The 18,210-nt window shown below is 37.3% G+C and overlaps 1 protein-coding gene across 3 annotated transcripts in view; it reads right to left on the reverse strand.

Annotated features, from left to right (window-relative positions):
* CRYBG3 (crystallin beta-gamma domain containing 3) overlaps nt 1–18,210 on the reverse strand; it is a 145,868-nt gene that overhangs the window by 69,962 nt on the left and 57,696 nt on the right. For all 3 annotated transcript variants that reach the window (XM_069100731.1, XM_069100732.1, XM_069100733.1), the window contains 4 exons: nt 5,483–8,906; nt 3,837–3,884; nt 3,493–3,608; nt 2,119–2,266 (listed from right to left, as the gene is read on the reverse strand). In XM_069100731.1, the coding sequence (XP_068956832.1) occupies nt 2,119–2,266; nt 3,493–3,608; nt 3,837–3,884; nt 5,483–8,906 (3,736 nt within the window). The remainder of the gene's footprint in view (nt 1–2,118; nt 2,267–3,492; nt 3,609–3,836; nt 3,885–5,482; nt 8,907–18,210) is intronic.

Here is an 18,210-nt window from a genome sequence, read left to right on the forward strand (position 1 = left end):
GCCACAAGTCTCTCCTCACTCTACTCCATTCTTCATTTTGTTATTAATGACATTTTCAAAGGGCAGGTTTGACCACCTCACCTTTTCCCTACTCAATAAATTCTGGTGGTTCCCTACCAGCAGAGGTGTCAAAACACAGTCAACAGCACTCCCCAGTGAGGCCCGAATCAGATCAAAATGTAATTGGGAAATACTTAACAAATAATAAAAATACAACAAATATAGATAAGATTTTAAAACTTAGTCAATATGAAGGCGGCAGAAATCCTTATGTATAAATTAATGGTCCCCTTGTCTATTTAAGTTTGACCCCATTGACCTCCAAATCCTTGGCACTCCAATCTCTTCGCACTCCAGTCTTCTTACTTCCCTCACAGACTCTGTGATTGACTGATAATTGTCTCCTTAAAGTTCCTTGCACAGTGACACTGCGTCTTCTCACTGCAGGCATTTTCAGTGGCTGTCTCATGTCTAGAATTCTCTTCCTCATCGCTGTCTCTCTGGCTTCCTGGCTTCTCACTTAAAATCCCACTTCCATTTAACTCTACTGACTTCCCTTTGACTATCTCCACTTTATCCCACCTATAGCTTGTTTGTATGTAGCGCCTCATTAGTCTGTGAATTCCTTAACTAGAGGGGCTGTCTCTTTCTTTCTTTGTATCCCAAGTGCTCAGCAAAAGGCTTTGCCTATAGCACGTGTTTAATAAATATTTACTGGCCTAATTTTTCAGTCAAAAAATTTCAGTTTTTAGGGGCAGATAGGTTGTGAGTGAATAGAGCACTGGCCCTGGAGTCAGGAGGACGTGAGTTCAAATCCGGCCTCAGACACTTGGTACACTTGCTAGTCGTGTGGCTTTGGGCAAGTCATTTAACCCCAACTATCCTCCAAAAAGTTAAAAAACAAAGAATATCCATGTTTGGTGGTGGCTTTTCCCTAAATAACTAATAACAGCATTTGGACCATACTACAATGAGGTGGGTCAATTAAAAAAAAAAAACGTGTGATAAATTTGAAAGTGTGTGTGTATGTACATACACGCATGTATGTGTGTATGTATATGTGCATATAATTTTTTCATCTTTTGTGTTTTGTTTTTCCCCCTTTTCCTATCTGATTATCTGCATTTTAGCTATCATATGTTGTTTATTTTTTCCCTTCCAATCATGCTATTTTCTTCTTAATACTCTAGAACGTTCAAAATTAAACTTTCACTTTTCAGGTTAGAATTTTACATACACACACACGCACACACATGAGTTTAATCTGAGGAATTAAGAATTTTCAGTAGAATTACTCCACTGCTGTCTCTTTTCTATGACCAAACCTCATATGGCAAAAGCACAAAAATTATGATATATGAACAAACTTTATAATACCCAGAATCCCGAGGAGAGAAAGTGAAGAATTTACAGAATTTACAACGACATATGGGCCCATAAAAACTTATTTCACTTAAGATTAATGACATTTTTTTTAATCCAGCTAAGAGACTGTTACAAATTTATAAAACAGGCATCAAAGATGATATCAGAAGTCTCACTCAATTGTACCAAAGATATAATTATAGTTTTCTAGTTGCAAGGGAAATTTGCAGACCAAAGACACCCGATTATATCACTTAGCCCAAAAACAAAACAAAAATTCCACAAATTCAGTTGTGACTTTAAGTTTAGAAATCCTTGCTAGGAAAAGACAATTGTTTGTTCGTTTATTTGTTTCAAAGAAAAGTTCAGATTTGCTTCAATGTCCCTAAATATAATTTTCCTTTCATATAAGACAAAAAATTAAACCATGAAAAACCCCCACAAATAACTCTATTACAGAGACATAATGATACTCATCCACTGAAGCATACTCCTGGTAATCTTTAGTGTTTGCCAAATAGATGACAAAAAAATTCTTATTTTTCCTTTTCTCTGAATAATTTACAATACTACATTTAAAAAATGCAATATCAAAAGTCACATGTTCATGCACAAATACTTAATGGAAAAAAATCAAGCTAGCAATTAGATCATTAGCATTAAGTATTAACTTTTTTAAAAATGCAGGTATGCTATAACTAGATTTCCTTCACAAAAACTATCGAAAATTTAAAAAAAAAGCACTTTTGATACCTTTAGTACTCTCTTGATAGAGCCAATCACAAAGTTTCTTGTTTGATGTTTTTTAGTCCGAAAAATCCAGTCACGATTGAGCACTTTTTCTCCTTCTTCTAAAACACATTTATGACCTTGGAAATGTGTTTTTTCATATAAAATCCAGCTAAAGAAACAGTAACAACAGCAACAAAAATCAAGGTACAGACAGTTTGTTTTAAGATATAATTAGATAGGCACGTGAGGATATTATTATAAATCATAGCACTTCTGTTTTCCTTAAATGTTTATATGGTTTATATCTTTTTCTATGACAAGTATAAATTTCTGCTTCTAAACAGGATATATTTAAAAATCTTTACCCAATGAGACTGTTCTAAAAAAAACAAACAAACAGAAACACACAAAATTTGGAACGGAATTTTTTTTTGTCAAAGTCTGTCTCATAAACATATATCTGAGCATATATGTAATTTATATACAAATACATATACATACATGCACATTCATTCTTAGGGCACACAAAACCATAGTCCAACTTTAACAGCTAATATGTATTACCAAGATAAAGCCAATAATAAACTGTAATGTTTATTTCAATGACAAGGCAGGCACATTATAAAAGTGCAAAATTATCAATACTAGTAAGACAGACTAAATATTTTCTGTGACATTCTAGACTAATTTTTAGTAAATCCAGGGGAAAGTATTCATTCCATAGTAATAACTGATCAAAAAAGAAAAAAAATGAGGTTTTCAATTATGTTTCTCCTTCACAAAGCTTATTTATCAAAGGACATTTTGAGCTACACAGAGTGTCTTAGGTAATTTTTTCACCATTCAGCCTCCACATTTCTGAACATCTCACTACTTTTTGTGGGCATTTTCAAGTGTGTGTTGAAACAGCCAAGGTGATAAAATTCTAAGGAATTTGACTTGGTTAATGCAATAATACCATGAAAACATACTTAGAAGCATTGGTTATGATACTCCACTGACTGACATATTGAATTGGCATAAGAATGTGACTTAAAGAATCAGGAAGACTTGACTCATACCACCAAGCAGTGAAAGCATGGACAGGTCACCTCGTTTCTATAAAAACACACAAGTGGTGTGTAAACCTTAAAGAACATACGTGTAAGTTCTTACACACAGAGGGCAGCATTGCTTGTCAAGTTAACTGAATTAGCTTACCTTTCCTGACAAAAAGAAAGGAAAAGAATATTCACCACATCATAAACGTCTAATTAAAATGTTTTCTTCTATGAAAGAAACTAGGAGAAAGGGGATATCACTTGTGTGTGTGTGTGTACGTATAAAACAAATGTAAGGAAAAACGTACACAACTTCAGAAAATACACTGCAAAGATTCAGATGAGGAGCGCTTACCATCCTCTTACAACTCTGATGAATGCTCCATTTGGAAAGGTCCAGGATGTAGCATCAAGGATGTTACTGTAAATCTCTTGTTTATATTTGCTTCCGTGAAGGTCATAGATGACCATCTGAAAAGATACGACTAATTTATCAGGAAAAAGTAAAATGGGTGCTAAAAATTGTTTCTAAATACACAAAAAAATTAACTAGTGTAGATGCAGACCTATGGCAAAATACAATCTTTCTCTTCTAAGTCAGTTACAATAAGATTTCAAAGCTCCTTCTTCCTCTCCCCAAAGACTGCCTCTGCTTCCTCTCTTCCTTTATGTGTATCTACAGAAAACAAGTATCTTTACCTTTCCAGGCCTGGGGTTACTTTTCAGGCTTTTCTTATCAGTGGGATTCTGAAATTATAAAAAAACAAATCAATATCTAATGAAGAGTTAATTGGATAACATAATTTTCAAGTTCTGAACTTAAAAAAAACTTTTACATTACATTTTTGACTGTTTTTTAAAGCATTATTCCTCACAATGTCTGACCAACACAGGAAAACAGAGATAAAGACTGTGGCAAGCCTAATAAAAATTGCATCATCTCAAATACTACTAAAAACAAAAACAAAACCTGTATGCAGAACAATTTATCCAAAGAGGAAATGAATATATTTAAATGAAGGAGAAAAGTAACTGCATTCATAAAATATTTTTCTAACTAAAAAGTGGGAGTTCCAACCCCACTTTCAACTATATTTCTTTTAACTGTCCAAAGTTTCCTTCTATCCTACTTTGTATAACAAACTTTCCACGCAAATAAGTGGATGCAAAAAGGTAGACAGGTATTTATAAGAGTGAAAAATAAGATTTATCTTTAGTCATATGTTTCTTGTCTGAATTACAGAACTATCTGAATGTTTTATGCATTATCTGCATGCATAAGCCATCATTTATTTCACTCGGTTCTTTCATTAAACTCCAGAAAAGAAGACAGTGGCAGGGGAGAAAAGCTACTGATAAAAGAAGCTACAGGAAACTAATTCATGTTTTACTCTTTATTCTTAATATGAATATGTATTTTTTTTAAGCAACTGGGGCTAAGTAACTTGCTCAAGGTTACATGGCCAGTTATTTTGTATGGGTGCTAAGTATCTGAGGCTGGAACCGATCCCAGGTCTCCCAACTCTGGGGCCGGTGCTGAATATGTATTTTTATAGGAGAAAAAAAACAGAATAAAAATACTAATTCTTTTGTTACCTAGTGAAATGTTAGGAGTTTGAGGTCCTCATAAAGCAAATATTTTAAAATATTACTGAATACATATATGTTTTCAGCACACAAACATGAATAAGTATAGGTATATGTAACAAGAAATAACAACTTTCCAGATACTCTATCTTGAAAACTTTAAAATATTCTCATTTAAATGGATTTGAAAATTAAGTATCAGCAAAGAACTGTACAAATAAACTGCTAGTTAACTGGGGGTGGGGGGGATTCTCTTTACTGTAATAATAATGTAGCCAAAATTCCACTAAGTTAAATAAACATATACTTTATTTAAGGGATCCCTATCTCTAAGACTACTTTTTAAAAAATGCTATGCTCCTGCTGAGAAATCCAAGTGAGGAAACTCTTCCAATGCAGAATAGCAAATTATAATTTTAGAGAGTTTCTAAGGCTGAGAAAAGTTAGGTGACTTGTACAGTCACACAGTAAGTATGTGTCCGAAGAAATTGAACACAAGTCTTTCTAACACCCAGGGCTAGTCTATTCACTATATTATCCTGCCTCTCCTAATGCTACTTCAAAATAACAAAAAAATCCATTGAACACACCTCATCAGAATGCTTATCCAATATCTGAATATACCCCTTAGATTGTATTACTATAAAAAAAAACTATCGTTTATATATGTGTGTGTATATCTGTGTGTGTAAAATATATATTTTATACACACACACACATATATCTTTTAAATTGAATATTCAAGTAAAATAACTTACCTCGGGACAAGTACTCAATTTGGGTATTGTTTCCTGAAGATTACCTCCAAACTTGGGTTCTTTCTCAGGTGATAAGATTTTGGTCGTTTGCAGATACTGATTATATACATTCTTGAAAGATGAATGTAACTTAGAACTGAGGTCAGACTTTTGAAGAAAAGGACCTGGTGCATGGTAAAGTAAGGACCTGTCTTGCCACAGGACAGTTTGCTGATTAGAGGTAGTGGGTTCATTTGAAAGAAAAAGTGGCATTTTGGAAGAGCCAGTTCCTTCTTGGTCCTCTCCTTGATAAACCATCGTTGAACAATCTGGAAGTTGAAAAGTAACATGTTCTCTCTTTCCAGTTTTCAGAATCATCTCTTTATGTCGTGGTCCCTCCTCATCTTCATCCACTACTTCTTCCTCTGTCTCAAGTTTTTCTCCATCATCAAAATTCATCCTTAAGCGCTCTGACACTGATTGGAGAAGGGACAGCACAGAGGAGGGCTGACTAGCACCATCTCGTGACTTTGCACTCGATCCACGGCGACCTGGGGAGACGTCGTTAGATAGGATCTCTTCCTGGGAGCTGTCATCTTCATAAATAGGAGACAAGGCTAATGGATAGACTTTGTATCTTTTTGCCTCTACTGATAAGAACATTTCAGAGCTGTCACTATCAAACATCTCACCGGATTTACTCTCCTTTTCAAAGTGATGGACAAGATCAGTCCTACTTTCAGACCTTTCACATGCCAGCACATGCGGAAGCCCATTGGGGCACTCTTCGGGAAACCCCAGGGAATGTGCCCCCCCTTCTTTGGCAGGTAAATACTGGCCCTCATCTTGAAGTGGTTCTTCATACAAAATGGTGAAAGCAGAGTTACCTTGCTCATCTTGTGGCATAAACGATAAGCGTGGCTGTTCATTTGCAATGTCATAATCCAGACCTCTTTCTTTCCCGCACACTGCAGTCACACAAAGATTCTTTTCTGTCCTTAGTCTGGAATCTTCAGGCAAACAATCCAGTGTCATGAGGCCACTGTTTCCTTCACAATCCTTGTTCAATGTAGGTAATTCACGTCCCTCAGACCGTGACTGAGCTTTGCTGTCACATAGCACCACAGTTTCCTTCGTTTCCACAGGCCTCATTTCAGTTTTTCCAAAATTCTCTTCAGTATCCATTCGGTACACTTCTTCCCCTTCAGACATGGCAGGTATCACTTCACTTGGCCCAATATTCTCTTCAGCTGTCTTTTGGTTCATTTTTGCTATTTCTAAGATAGTGGGTTTTGCTGAACCAGTTTGTGTAATATTCAACTGAAGGTCATCTCTGTGTGTTTTTTCCATTTTTAAATTGGTAGATATCACTGTAGTTTTTCCAACATTCCCTTTGATATCCTTTCGAAATACCTTTTCTATTTCTATCATGACAGGTGTCATTTCATTACTGTTCCTTTTAAATGGTTTTCCCATTTTGAAACTGGCAGGTGAACCTTCTACTTTTGTAATATTTAATTCACTTCTTCCATATAATTTCCCCATTTCTGACACTGAGGGCATCTGCTCATTTTCTCCTGCCTTTAATTTAGCATCCATTTTGTATGCTTCCCCTATTTCTAACATTGAAGGCTCACTTTTTCCTGCATTTAATTCAGTACTTGTCTTGCATTCTTTTCCCATTTCTAGCATAGGGGGTGTTATCTCAATTTTGCCCATATTAAATTCCGCATCTTTTCTGTATACTTTTCCCATATCTAACAGAGCATTAGGCAGTAATTTATTACTGCGCCCTGGTAGGTGTTTTTCATTAATACATATAATACTATCAGAAAAACTGCCTTTGGATGTGCTAGGTAAATGAGTATATACTTTGTTATTTTTCATGAAAGGGGGCCACTTGAAATTTAAGGCAAGTGTTCCAGGATCTTCTGTCTGAGTTTTGTGGTTACCCGCATACTCTATTTGGGATGGTGCCTTTTGCGCTTCACTTTCTTCTTTGTTACAGGTTAATGGTACATCTTTATCATCTAAATCTTTATGGAATATGTTCTCTGAGAGTAAAACATCTGATTTTGGCAATTCTACATTATCAGATTGTTCAAATCCACTTCCAGTATATAAAGTTTTTTGATAAGGCACTATTTCTCTTCCTTTCGTTGAATCTGTGTCATTATTTAAATTCCTTTTAGTCAAAAGACTTTTTGGTTCTTTATTTTCACTAAGTTTAGTTATGCTTTGGGATTCTGACTGCTCTGAAGCCAAGACTCCTTGAGCAATATAATGCGGTTTAACGATATCATTGTTCAGAATCTTTGTGGCATTGGCCTTTCCAGTACTTCTGGTATGGTACCTGGACTTAGTTTTTCTGTAATGACCATCTATCAGTTTTTGTTGGGCACCATGAATAACCTCACTGACCAATTCCTTTGCTTTGATTATTAATAAATTAGACATATCCATTTTATTGGTATCAATAAGGAGATTCTTCTCACCAACAGTAGTTAAAACAAAGGCCTTTTCTTCTCTTTTGTGCTCTGACACATCTTCAACACTGCACTCACACAAATGGTCAGGTAGCTGAATCAGTGTCTTTTCTTTTTCTTCTGATGTTTTTTTACCAGTGGCCTCTTCTTTCAGGGTAACTGCATTACAAGCCTGGTAGTTAACTCCTAAATGTGTGGACTCTAGTTCTTGCCTGACAGAGTCCAAAATGATACCCACCAGCTTCTCAGCTGCTTCGACCAAATCCCTGTTGGAGTCCAGAGGTCTGTCTTGTGCCCTTTCCCTTGTTCCTGTGTCCTTAGCTGATGCTTCAGAACACTGCTGGCTTGAGCTGTTAACTGACACTGTCGTACTAGGAACTGTCTGAGCATCAGCTTCCATGGCGTTTGTCAGCACAGCAGCAGTCAGATAATTGGGACCTCCCTTTCCCATAGGAATCTGAGGCACATCTTTGCCATGTCTGTGACAAGTGGGTTTGGGCTCCACTATCCTCTGAAAAGCAGGATTTCCAGGGTCTCTGGTTTCATTCCTGAATAACACTGATCCTAACGCATCATTGTCTATTTTATAAACAGGCACACAATTTAAAGGGTGATGATAACAGGACTCCACTACAGAATTAGAGATAGTTTCAGTGGATGATGATGGCCTATTCGATACAGATTCCTTGTAATTACTGTTATTTAAAACGGCACCTTCTAAAGGACCTTTGAGAAGATCTGGGTGGTTCTTGTTTGGTGAATCTGGAGAGATGAAAGCCTCTGATTCACTTCCAGTTCCAGTTTGGGCACTTTCACTAGAATCAGATGTTTCATCTCTTCTTTGTAAAGAAGTGGAAGTCTCTAATTTGGTTTGTTTCTTTAAAATTTTCAAAATATGTCTGGGACCCTGGTAAGTTGAATACGTAATTGAAGATATCTCAGGCTCCCATCCTACTTTTCTATAATGAGAAGTTTTAGAGCATCAGGAGAGGTAATTAATGCACTACATTAATATCAGACATTGCAATAAAAGTCTCATCTTTAATCATTACTAAAAACTTAACAACACGGACATCTCTACAATAACCCAATTCAATAAGCATTCATTAAACAGTTATTATCATTCTAGGTTCTGAAGGTACAAAGATAAAAATCAAAGTCCCTGCCCTCAAGGAGCTTATGTTTATAACGTTATCTCAATTAATCTTCACAAATTATTTGTAAAGTAGGTATACCAAGTAACAATAACAGATAACACTTATATAATACCTACCATATGCCAGGTACTGAGCTTAGTACTTTAAAATATTATCTCATTTGATCCTCACAACATTGGAAAATATTATCCCCATTTGCAGAAGAGAAGACAGAGGTTAAGTGATTATCTCAGGGTCACACAGCTATTAAGTGTCTGTGGACTGGATTTGAATTCATATCCTCCACTGTACCACCTAACTGCCTGGGTTTTATTCTTCCTACTTTATAGACAGTATTTACAGGTTTCAGTGATTTATATAACATCACATAAGTAGTAAGAAACAAAGATGGAATTTAAATTCAAGTCAGCTGCCTCTTAATGCAGGGGTCTTTACACTGCATCACAGCTGTTTCCCTCTCCATGCTAATTTGAAAATTACTTTATTAAAAAGCTAACTTTAAGGAATGGCACCAAAGTTAAATTTGGGTGGGGCTATCATTTCTCTGTACTACTTATTTTTAAAGGAAGTGATAGTTTTTGAAAAATTTATATTGTTAGAAATTCAGAAAAACCATTTAACCTACTTAGGTGCATTTTAAAATATCTTTTACATATAAATACTTATGTCACACACTACAAAGTACACAGAACTAGAAATCAAAAGATAAACCCAGTATATATCTGAAAAAGCACTGGACTTGATGCCAGAAAAAACATGGATTCCAACCTCCCTTTTGACACTTACAGATATCATGACACTAAATAAGTTAACTTCTCTGAATCACAGTTTTGAAAGTAATCAAATAGGGATAATGACACTGATTTTCTCTATATCACAGAGTGGCTGTTAGTAAAAAACTAGAGGAACATTGACTGTTATTGTCAATAGTTGGTCTAGTTCTACCATTACTATGAGACTCTGGTTGAAAAAGTTGATTCACTTTTCTGGGCCTCAGTTTACTCATTTGAAAAATAAAATGATTGTCAAGATTAGAAGAAAAGAAGAAAGCTAGGAAACAATTTTTACAGCCAGAGCTTCTGATAAATGCCTCATTTCTCAAATATGTAGAAAAGTGAGTAAAATTTATAAGCATACAAGTCATTCTCCAACTGAAAAATGGTCAAAGGGTAGAAGGCAGTTTTCAGATGAAGAAATCCAAGACAATTTATAGTCACATGAAAAAATGCTCTAAATCAGTGATGATTAGAGAAATGTGAATTAAAACATCTCTGAGGTACTGACTCACACCTATCAGGTTGGTTAATATAACAGACAAGAAAAATGATTAATATTAGAGAGGATGTGGGAAAGTCAGGACAATAATGCACTGTTGGTGGAGTTGTGAACGGATTCCTACTCCAATTCTGGAGAGTAATTTGGAACTATGTCCAAAGCACGACTAGGTCAGTGTCCTAAATAGATCATTAAAAAGGGGAAAGGGGCAACATGTACATAAATATTTATAGAAGTTCTTTTTATGGTGGCAAAGAATTAGAAATTGAAGGAATATCTGATAATTTGGGAATGGCTGACCAAGTTGTGTTATAATGAATGTAATGGCATAATATTGTGTTCTAAGAAATGATGAACAGGTGGGTTTCAGAAACAACTGGAAAGACTTGCATGAACTGATTGATGTTGAGTGAAATGAGCAGAACCAGAATAACATTGTACATGGTAGCAACATTGTAGGAGGATCAACTATGACAGACTCAGCCCTTCTCAGGAATACAATGATCCAAGGCAATTCCAAAAGACGCGTGATGGAAAATGCCATCCACACCCAGAGAAAGAACTATGGAGTCTGCATACAGAGCAGAGCACACTATTTTTACTTTGGGGGAATTTTTGGTGGTTTTTCCCTTCTAGTCTGTTTCTTCTTTCACAACATGACTAACATGGATGGAAATATGTTTAACATGATTGCACATGCATAACCTCTATCAGATTGCTTGCCATCTTGGGGAGGGGGAAGGAAGGACAGAGAAAAATTTGGAACTCAAAATCTTATAAAAATGAATGTTGACAACTCTCTTTGCATGTAATTGGAAAGAAAAAAAAGGGTTATACAAGTGGATCTCTTGGGTTCCTCTTTCTATAATACCACCCCATAACCCCCCACTATTGCAACTGCATGATTTAACCACCTGGTATTTTTTTTTCCAATTTTTTAACATTTTTATTTAGTTTTGAGTGCTCCCCTCTCCCAAGATAGCAAGCAATCAGTTATAGGTTATACATGTGCAACTATGTAAAACATTTTCATATTAGTCCTCTTGTACAAGAAGACTCAAATAAAAGAAAAAATGAAAGTGAAAAATAACATGCTTCAGTCTGTACTCAGTCAGTATCAGTTCTTTCACTGGAGACAGATAGGATGCTTTACCATCAGTCCTTTGGGATTGTCTTTGATCATTGTACTGCTGAGAATAGCTAAGTCATTCACAGTTCTTCATCAAACACTGTTATTAAATGTGCATGATATTCTCCTGGTTCTGTTCACTTCACTATGTATCACTTTGTCTAAGTCTTTCCAAATTTTTCTGAAATCATCCTGCATGTCATTTCTTATAGCACAATAATATTCTATTACAATCATAAACCACAGGTGATTCTTGGTTGTAATCCTAACTCCTTTGCCTTCTGGTATATCATATTCCAAGCCCTCAAGTTCTTTAACGTGGAAGCTACCAATTCCTGTATAATCCTGACTGTAGCTCCATAATAACTGAACTGATCCTTTTTGTCTGCTTGCAATACTTCCTCCTTTGGAATTTGACCATGATGTTCCTGAGAGTTTTCATTCAGGGATCTCTTTCAGGCAGTGATTAGTATATTCTTTCAATTTCTCTTTTTTCCTCTGGTTCTCAGGGCCGTTTTCTTTGATAACTTCATGAAAGATCCTGTACAGGCTTTTTTCTAATCATGGCTGTCAGTTTTTCCAGTGAGAAAGTTCACATTTTCTTTCTTTTATCCTTTTTTTACTTTTTACATTTTGTTTTATTGTACTTGATGTTTCATAGAGTCACTAGTTTCCACTTGTTCAAATTCTAATTTTTAAGCAATCATTTTCTTCAGTGAGATTTTGTACTTCCTTTTCCATTTGACCAATTCTATTTTTTTCGGGAGTTACTTTCTTTGATAAATTTTTGCATAGCTTTTCCCATGCTACTGACTCTTTTTATTGTGATTCTCTTGCATTACTCTCATTTTTTTCCCCAATTTTTCTTCTCCAATTGGTTTTTTTTTTCTTTTTGGAGGGGGGAAAGCAGGGTAATTGAGGTTAACTGACTTGCCCAAGGTCACACAGCTGGTAAGTGTTAAGTATCTGAGGTCACATTTGAACTTGGGTCCTCCTGACTCCAGGGCCAGCACTCTATTCACTGCACCACCTAGCTGCCCCTCTAATTTGCTTTTTAAAATCCTTTTTCAGCTCTTCCAGGAATTCTTTCTGGGCCTGAGACCAAATCAGATTTTTCCTTGAGGCTTCACATGTAGCCATTTTGACACTACTGTCCACTTCTAAGTTTATGCCTTAAATCTCCCTATCACCATAGTAACTTGCTATAGTCAAGCTCTTTTTTTGTTGCTGTCCATTTTTTCTGCCTTTTTGTTTTTGGTGACTCGGTGTTTTCAGGTGAGAATTGGGCTCTGGTTCTGCAATATCCCAAGCTTTTTGTACTGGGGCTCTGGGGCTAACTGCTGGCTTTCACTAGGATTCAGGGATTAGCTGCTTGCTTCCTCTGAAGGGTAGGCTTCCCTTCCAGCTTGTATTGGGGGTGGGGTCTTCCTGTTGGCCTCCCATGGGTGAGGAAGGCTGCTTGCCTGCTCCTAGGTGCAGGTCTGTTGCTGCAGGGTCTCTCTACTGGTAGGCCCCAGGGGCTAGACCTGGGATGGGGCTTCACTATTGGTCAGCAATGGGGTCAAGGCCTTGCTAGTGGTTTGTGCTGGGAGTGGGTCCCGGGGTGGACCCTTGCTGTACCACAAAGACTACTCATTTGCATAGGGGGCTGCTGGCCTGTAGAAGACAGGGCCTTGCTGGTGGATTGCCCCAGGCTTGGAGCTTTGCTACAGACCTCCTGTTGTGAGGTTGGTTGGATACTGCTGCTCCTGCTCGGAGACCTTGTTCCCCTCCCACCCCAGGAAGACAGACTTTTCCTTCGAGGCTGGTAAGCTGCTTCCCTGCTCCTAGATCAATTCTGAGGAGGTTTTCTAGTTATTTGGAGCAGAATTTGGGAGGGCTTTAAGTCCCTTCCTTGCTCTGCGATCTTGGCACCAGATGTCCCCTAGTACTTTTAAAAGCCAAATTTTGAGCAACTAACACACTATATTTCTTCAAATCCACTCCTAAGGCTCTCAAAATCTGTAAGGATGGTCTTTCTGGAAGTGCCCTAGGGGACAATCTACCTCCATATTGCTATAAATCTCCCACCTTTATCTTTGGGCTGTTTTATTTTTTCTTCATCAGTTTGTATATGTACACACACCCACAAATGTTTTAAATAAATAAAAATAATTCTTATTAATGGTTGCTAAGATATCAAGAGTGACTGAACCCAGCCATATATAGGTCCAGTGCCAAAGAGAAAGAACCACTAAGAAAGAATAGCACTCAGGCTGAGGGCCACAAAGGTCAGTTCCAATATTAATAAAAGCAACTGAAGAAAGTAATAGATCCATCACACCACATCTGGAATTGTATGGAATTGTAATTTTAAGAGCAAAATTGGCAAAGTAAAAGAAGTCAAGAGGAGGGTAACTAGAATTTTGTGGGAGGGAAAAGTTGTGTGTTCAACTTGAAGAACAGAAGAGAGGGAAAAAACTGGTTTGAAATATCTTATTTTTTTTGTTGTTGCTCCAGGACCCATAATTATAAATAATGAGTGGAAGTTAGAGAGGAAGACTGCAGATCAATATGAAGGAAAACATTTTAACAAAAGGATTACAAATTTTCATGGTCAAACAGAAGGAATCCTTGATTTGGAATCAAAGGACCTGTATTCAAATCTTGACTCTGCATCAAGGCAATCTTTGGTGAAATCACTTAACCCTGCCTATACTTCACTTCTCTCCTTTGTCAGCTCTAAATTTTATGATCCAAAAAGGAATTGGCTCGTGGAGTACTGATCTCCGCCTTGGTAGTTAATCAGAGGATGGATGAGCAACTTTCAGAAATCTGAAGTTTCCTACATTAGGTAAGGGAATGATTAATTCTAAGGCCCTGTTCTCTAAAGTTCCATGATTCTAACATTCCAGCTATAACCAATTATGGGATAAATCCTTAGATGAGAGAAAATAGGCTAAAGAAATTACATTTTAATTTCCAAAAATGTGAAAAGTTTACCTTTAGTCCACCAAGCATCTGATTCTATATTGGAATCACTCTAGCTATATAGTTCAATAAATATCAACTTGTACAGCTTTTCATTCTGCTACAAAAACTTTTTCACTTATTTGTGTTTTCCTCATTTTGCTTTATTACTGTATCATTTTTCTTTTTTAAAAAGTGGCCTAATTTCTTTCCTGCAAGAACACAAAATCATTACAGCTCAGTTCTCTTCTCCAGAATGATTTTTGGCAAATTCTGCAACCTCTCAGAACTACTTTTTACTTCAAATCGTGCCTTCTAACTCTAGGTATCCCTCGGGGTTCTATCCTGGGCCCTCTTCTCCCTTTCTGATACTTCGTAATCTCATCAGCTCCCACTGATTTAGCTAAAATGTCTATGCTGACGATGACTGCCCAATACACTTATCAGCCTCAGTCTCTCTGCTCCCCTCCAATCTCCCATCTCCAGCTGCCTTTCACACAGGCATCTTAAACTCATGCTGTCCAGAATAGAACTCACGTTACCTTGCTCTCTAAATCTTCTCCCTCTTCTGCTTTCCTTATTGCTGCAGAGGGCAATACCCTCCTCCCTGTCTCTCAGACTCACAACCCATGAAGTCACTCTGGATTCCTCACTGTCTCTCACCTTCCAATATCCAAACTGTTGTCAAGGTCTCCTGATGCTACCTTTGCAACATCTCTCAAATATGCCCCTTTCCCTCCTCTGATCCTGCCACCATCTCATGCCTGATGCACTACACTAGCCTTCTGCTGGATCTGCCTGCCTCAAGCCTCCCCCCATTCCAACCCATTTTCCATCCAACCCCCAAAATGATTTTCCTAAAGTGCAGGTCCCTTACATCCTAAACTCCAGTGACGTCTTATTGCCTCCATAACAAATACAAAATCCTCTGTTGGGTATTCAAAGTCCTTCACGAGCTAGCCACTTCCTGCCTTTCCAGACTTCTTATATGCTTATCCCCAACACATTATTTATCTATTTGTTTATTTTCCCACACTTCCACAAGCTTTTGAGTATTACATTTTCTCCCCCTTCCCAAGACGGCATGCAATCTAATATAGGCTCTACATACACATTCATATGAAACATATTTTCATGTTAGTCATGTTGTAAACAATAGGATGACCCAGGAGAAAACAAAACAAAACAATAAAGAGAGAGCACACGGTGCTTCCCTCTGCATTCGGATTCTGTCATTCTTTCTGTGCACGTGGATAGTAGCATTTTCCATCATGAGCCTTTTGGAATTGTCTTAGAACCTTGCATTGCTGAGAAGAGCCAAGTCTATCAAGGTTAGTCATTATACAATGTGGCTGTAACTATGTACAGTGTTCTCCTGGCTCCGTTCCCCTAGCCCAGCATCAAGTCTTCCCAAATTTTTCTGAAGTTTGCCTGCTCATTATTTCTTATAGCCCTTTGGGAATAGTTCCAAATTGGCCTCCAAAATGGTTAGATCAGTTCACAACTTCACCAACAATGCATTAGCCAACACATACTCCTCGAACCAATGACAATGATTTCCATACCACTCTGCCAACAAGACACTCCATCTCTCGGCTCCCGGCATTTTCTCTGGCTCTTCTCCCATGCCTGGGAATACTCTCCTTCCTCTGCTCCAACTACTGATGTCTCTGGCTTCCTTTAAATCAGAACTAAGTCTTCCCCCCTCTTAATTCTAGCGCTTTCTCCCCTATAATTATTTCTTATTTATACTGTATGTAGATTGCTTTGTATAGATTTCTTAGCATACTGTCTCCCCCATTAGATTGGAAGCTCTGGTCCAGCACCTGCACATCCCAGGTACTTAATAAATCCTTCCTAATTGACTGAATGACAGCACTGGATGAGACAACCGCTGAGGCTTCTTCTAGCTCTCGATTCATGATATCATAGAAAGGAAGAGAGCCAGACAACAGAGAGGCAGAACTGGGTGGAATACTTGTCTCCTCTGATTAAAGAGTTGCACACTTAACTGGAGAGCATAACAGGAAGTGAATCACTTCCGTCTCCATCTATCAAAAATAATTCAAATCACCAGCAGCAAGCTGCTTACGTGTGCCTGGAGTTGGAGCACCTCCCTTGTTAAAGGGACAGTCAGACTTCCAGAGTTATCATGAAAATCATAGCTTTAAAAAGAGAGGTGAGAGAGGAGAGGGGGAGAGACAGAATGGGGTAAATTATCTCATAGAGAAGAGGCAAGGGAAAACTGTTACAATGGAGGGGAAGAACAGGAAGGCAAAAGGGAAGGGGTCAACCTTACTCTCACTGAGTTTAGCTGAGGGAGGGAATGACATACACACTAAATAGAGTATCTCACCTTACAGGAGAGTAGGGAGGAAGGGAATGAGATGGGGGATGATGGAGGGGAGGGCAGGTTGGGAGGGAGGGAAATCAGAAGCAACCACTTTTGAAAAGGGACAGGGTCAAATTAGAGAATAGAACAAGTGGGGGGTGGGATAGGATGGAGGGAAAGATAGTATTTCACAATATATCCAGTATGGAAATGTTTTGCATAGCTATATGTGTACAACATATATTGAATTGCTTATCTTCCCAGTAAGGGTGGGTGAGGAGGAAGGAAGGGAAAGAATCTGGAATTAAAAGTTTTAAAATAAAATGTTTACTATAAATAAATAAATAAATGAATATATATATATATATTTTTTAAAAATAATATTTTTAAAAAATATTTTATATATAAAATAATATATACAAAATAATATATATAATATATATAAAATATGTGTGTGTGTGTGTGTGTGTATATATATATATATATATATATATACACAAAATTATTTTTTTTACATGCAACTGGGAAATAAGATATACAAGCACTGGGGTATAGAGATCCATCTTGCCCTACTGGAAAGTTGGAGGGGGGATGGGGTAGGATATAGGAGAGAGCAGTTTGGAGGAGGGGGTATATAATGGGATCGATGTTTTGGGGTGGTGCATAGGGGGAAGACAGCGAGAAAATTTGTAACTCAAAATCTTGTGGAAATTAATCATGTAAACTAAAAATTAACATAAAATGTAATTTAAAAAAATATTAAGCTGCCCTTCTTCCCCTTAAGGATTTGATCCTTCTCTTATTAAAAAACAATTGATGATTTCCAGCATTAAGAAACAAAACAGTGAATAACTGAAATATTTGTACCTTTTTATTGCTTCTTGAAAGACTTTTCATCTGAATAGTGTTCTCCATGTAATTTCTCCCTCAACTATACAATGTCCTGACATTCTCACCTTCCCCTCCTACTCTAAGATAATACTACACCAAGAAAGGTTAAGGGATCAGAAAGTTTAGTGACTAGGGTTACCACCTGTCCAAAGTCCTACTAACATTCATTTTCTTCTATTAACTTTAAACTATATAATTTAATCTCTCAAATTCCATCTTTCCTGGTCCTAAACCCAGAAATAATCCACCCCCCTTTGTAATGGGAAGCAAAATTGTACTTAGCTCCTTGTTTCAGCTATTCAAGAGTCTTTGAGCCTCACCTGTGATTATATCAAGCCTTTGTTAGAAACAGAACCTGTGGGAGGAACTCACCAAAGTCAGGAACAGGAAGGACATAAGAGGAAGGCAGAACAATGAGGAGCTGAGGATATTAAAGCTCAAGCACAGTGGTGACTGAGCCGAACTGTCAGGAAGGATGGCTGTGGTGCCGGCACTCTGTCTGTCTGTTCTGTCTGTGTGGAGGTTACTTT

The sequence above is a fragment of the Petaurus breviceps genome, unplaced genomic scaffold, assembly GCF_028583685.1.
Source record: "Petaurus breviceps papuanus isolate PSGF00001 unplaced genomic scaffold, PetGlider_PUasm1.0 419, whole genome shotgun sequence".
Taxonomy (NCBI): Eukaryota; Metazoa; Chordata; class Mammalia; order Diprotodontia; family Petauridae; genus Petaurus; species Petaurus breviceps.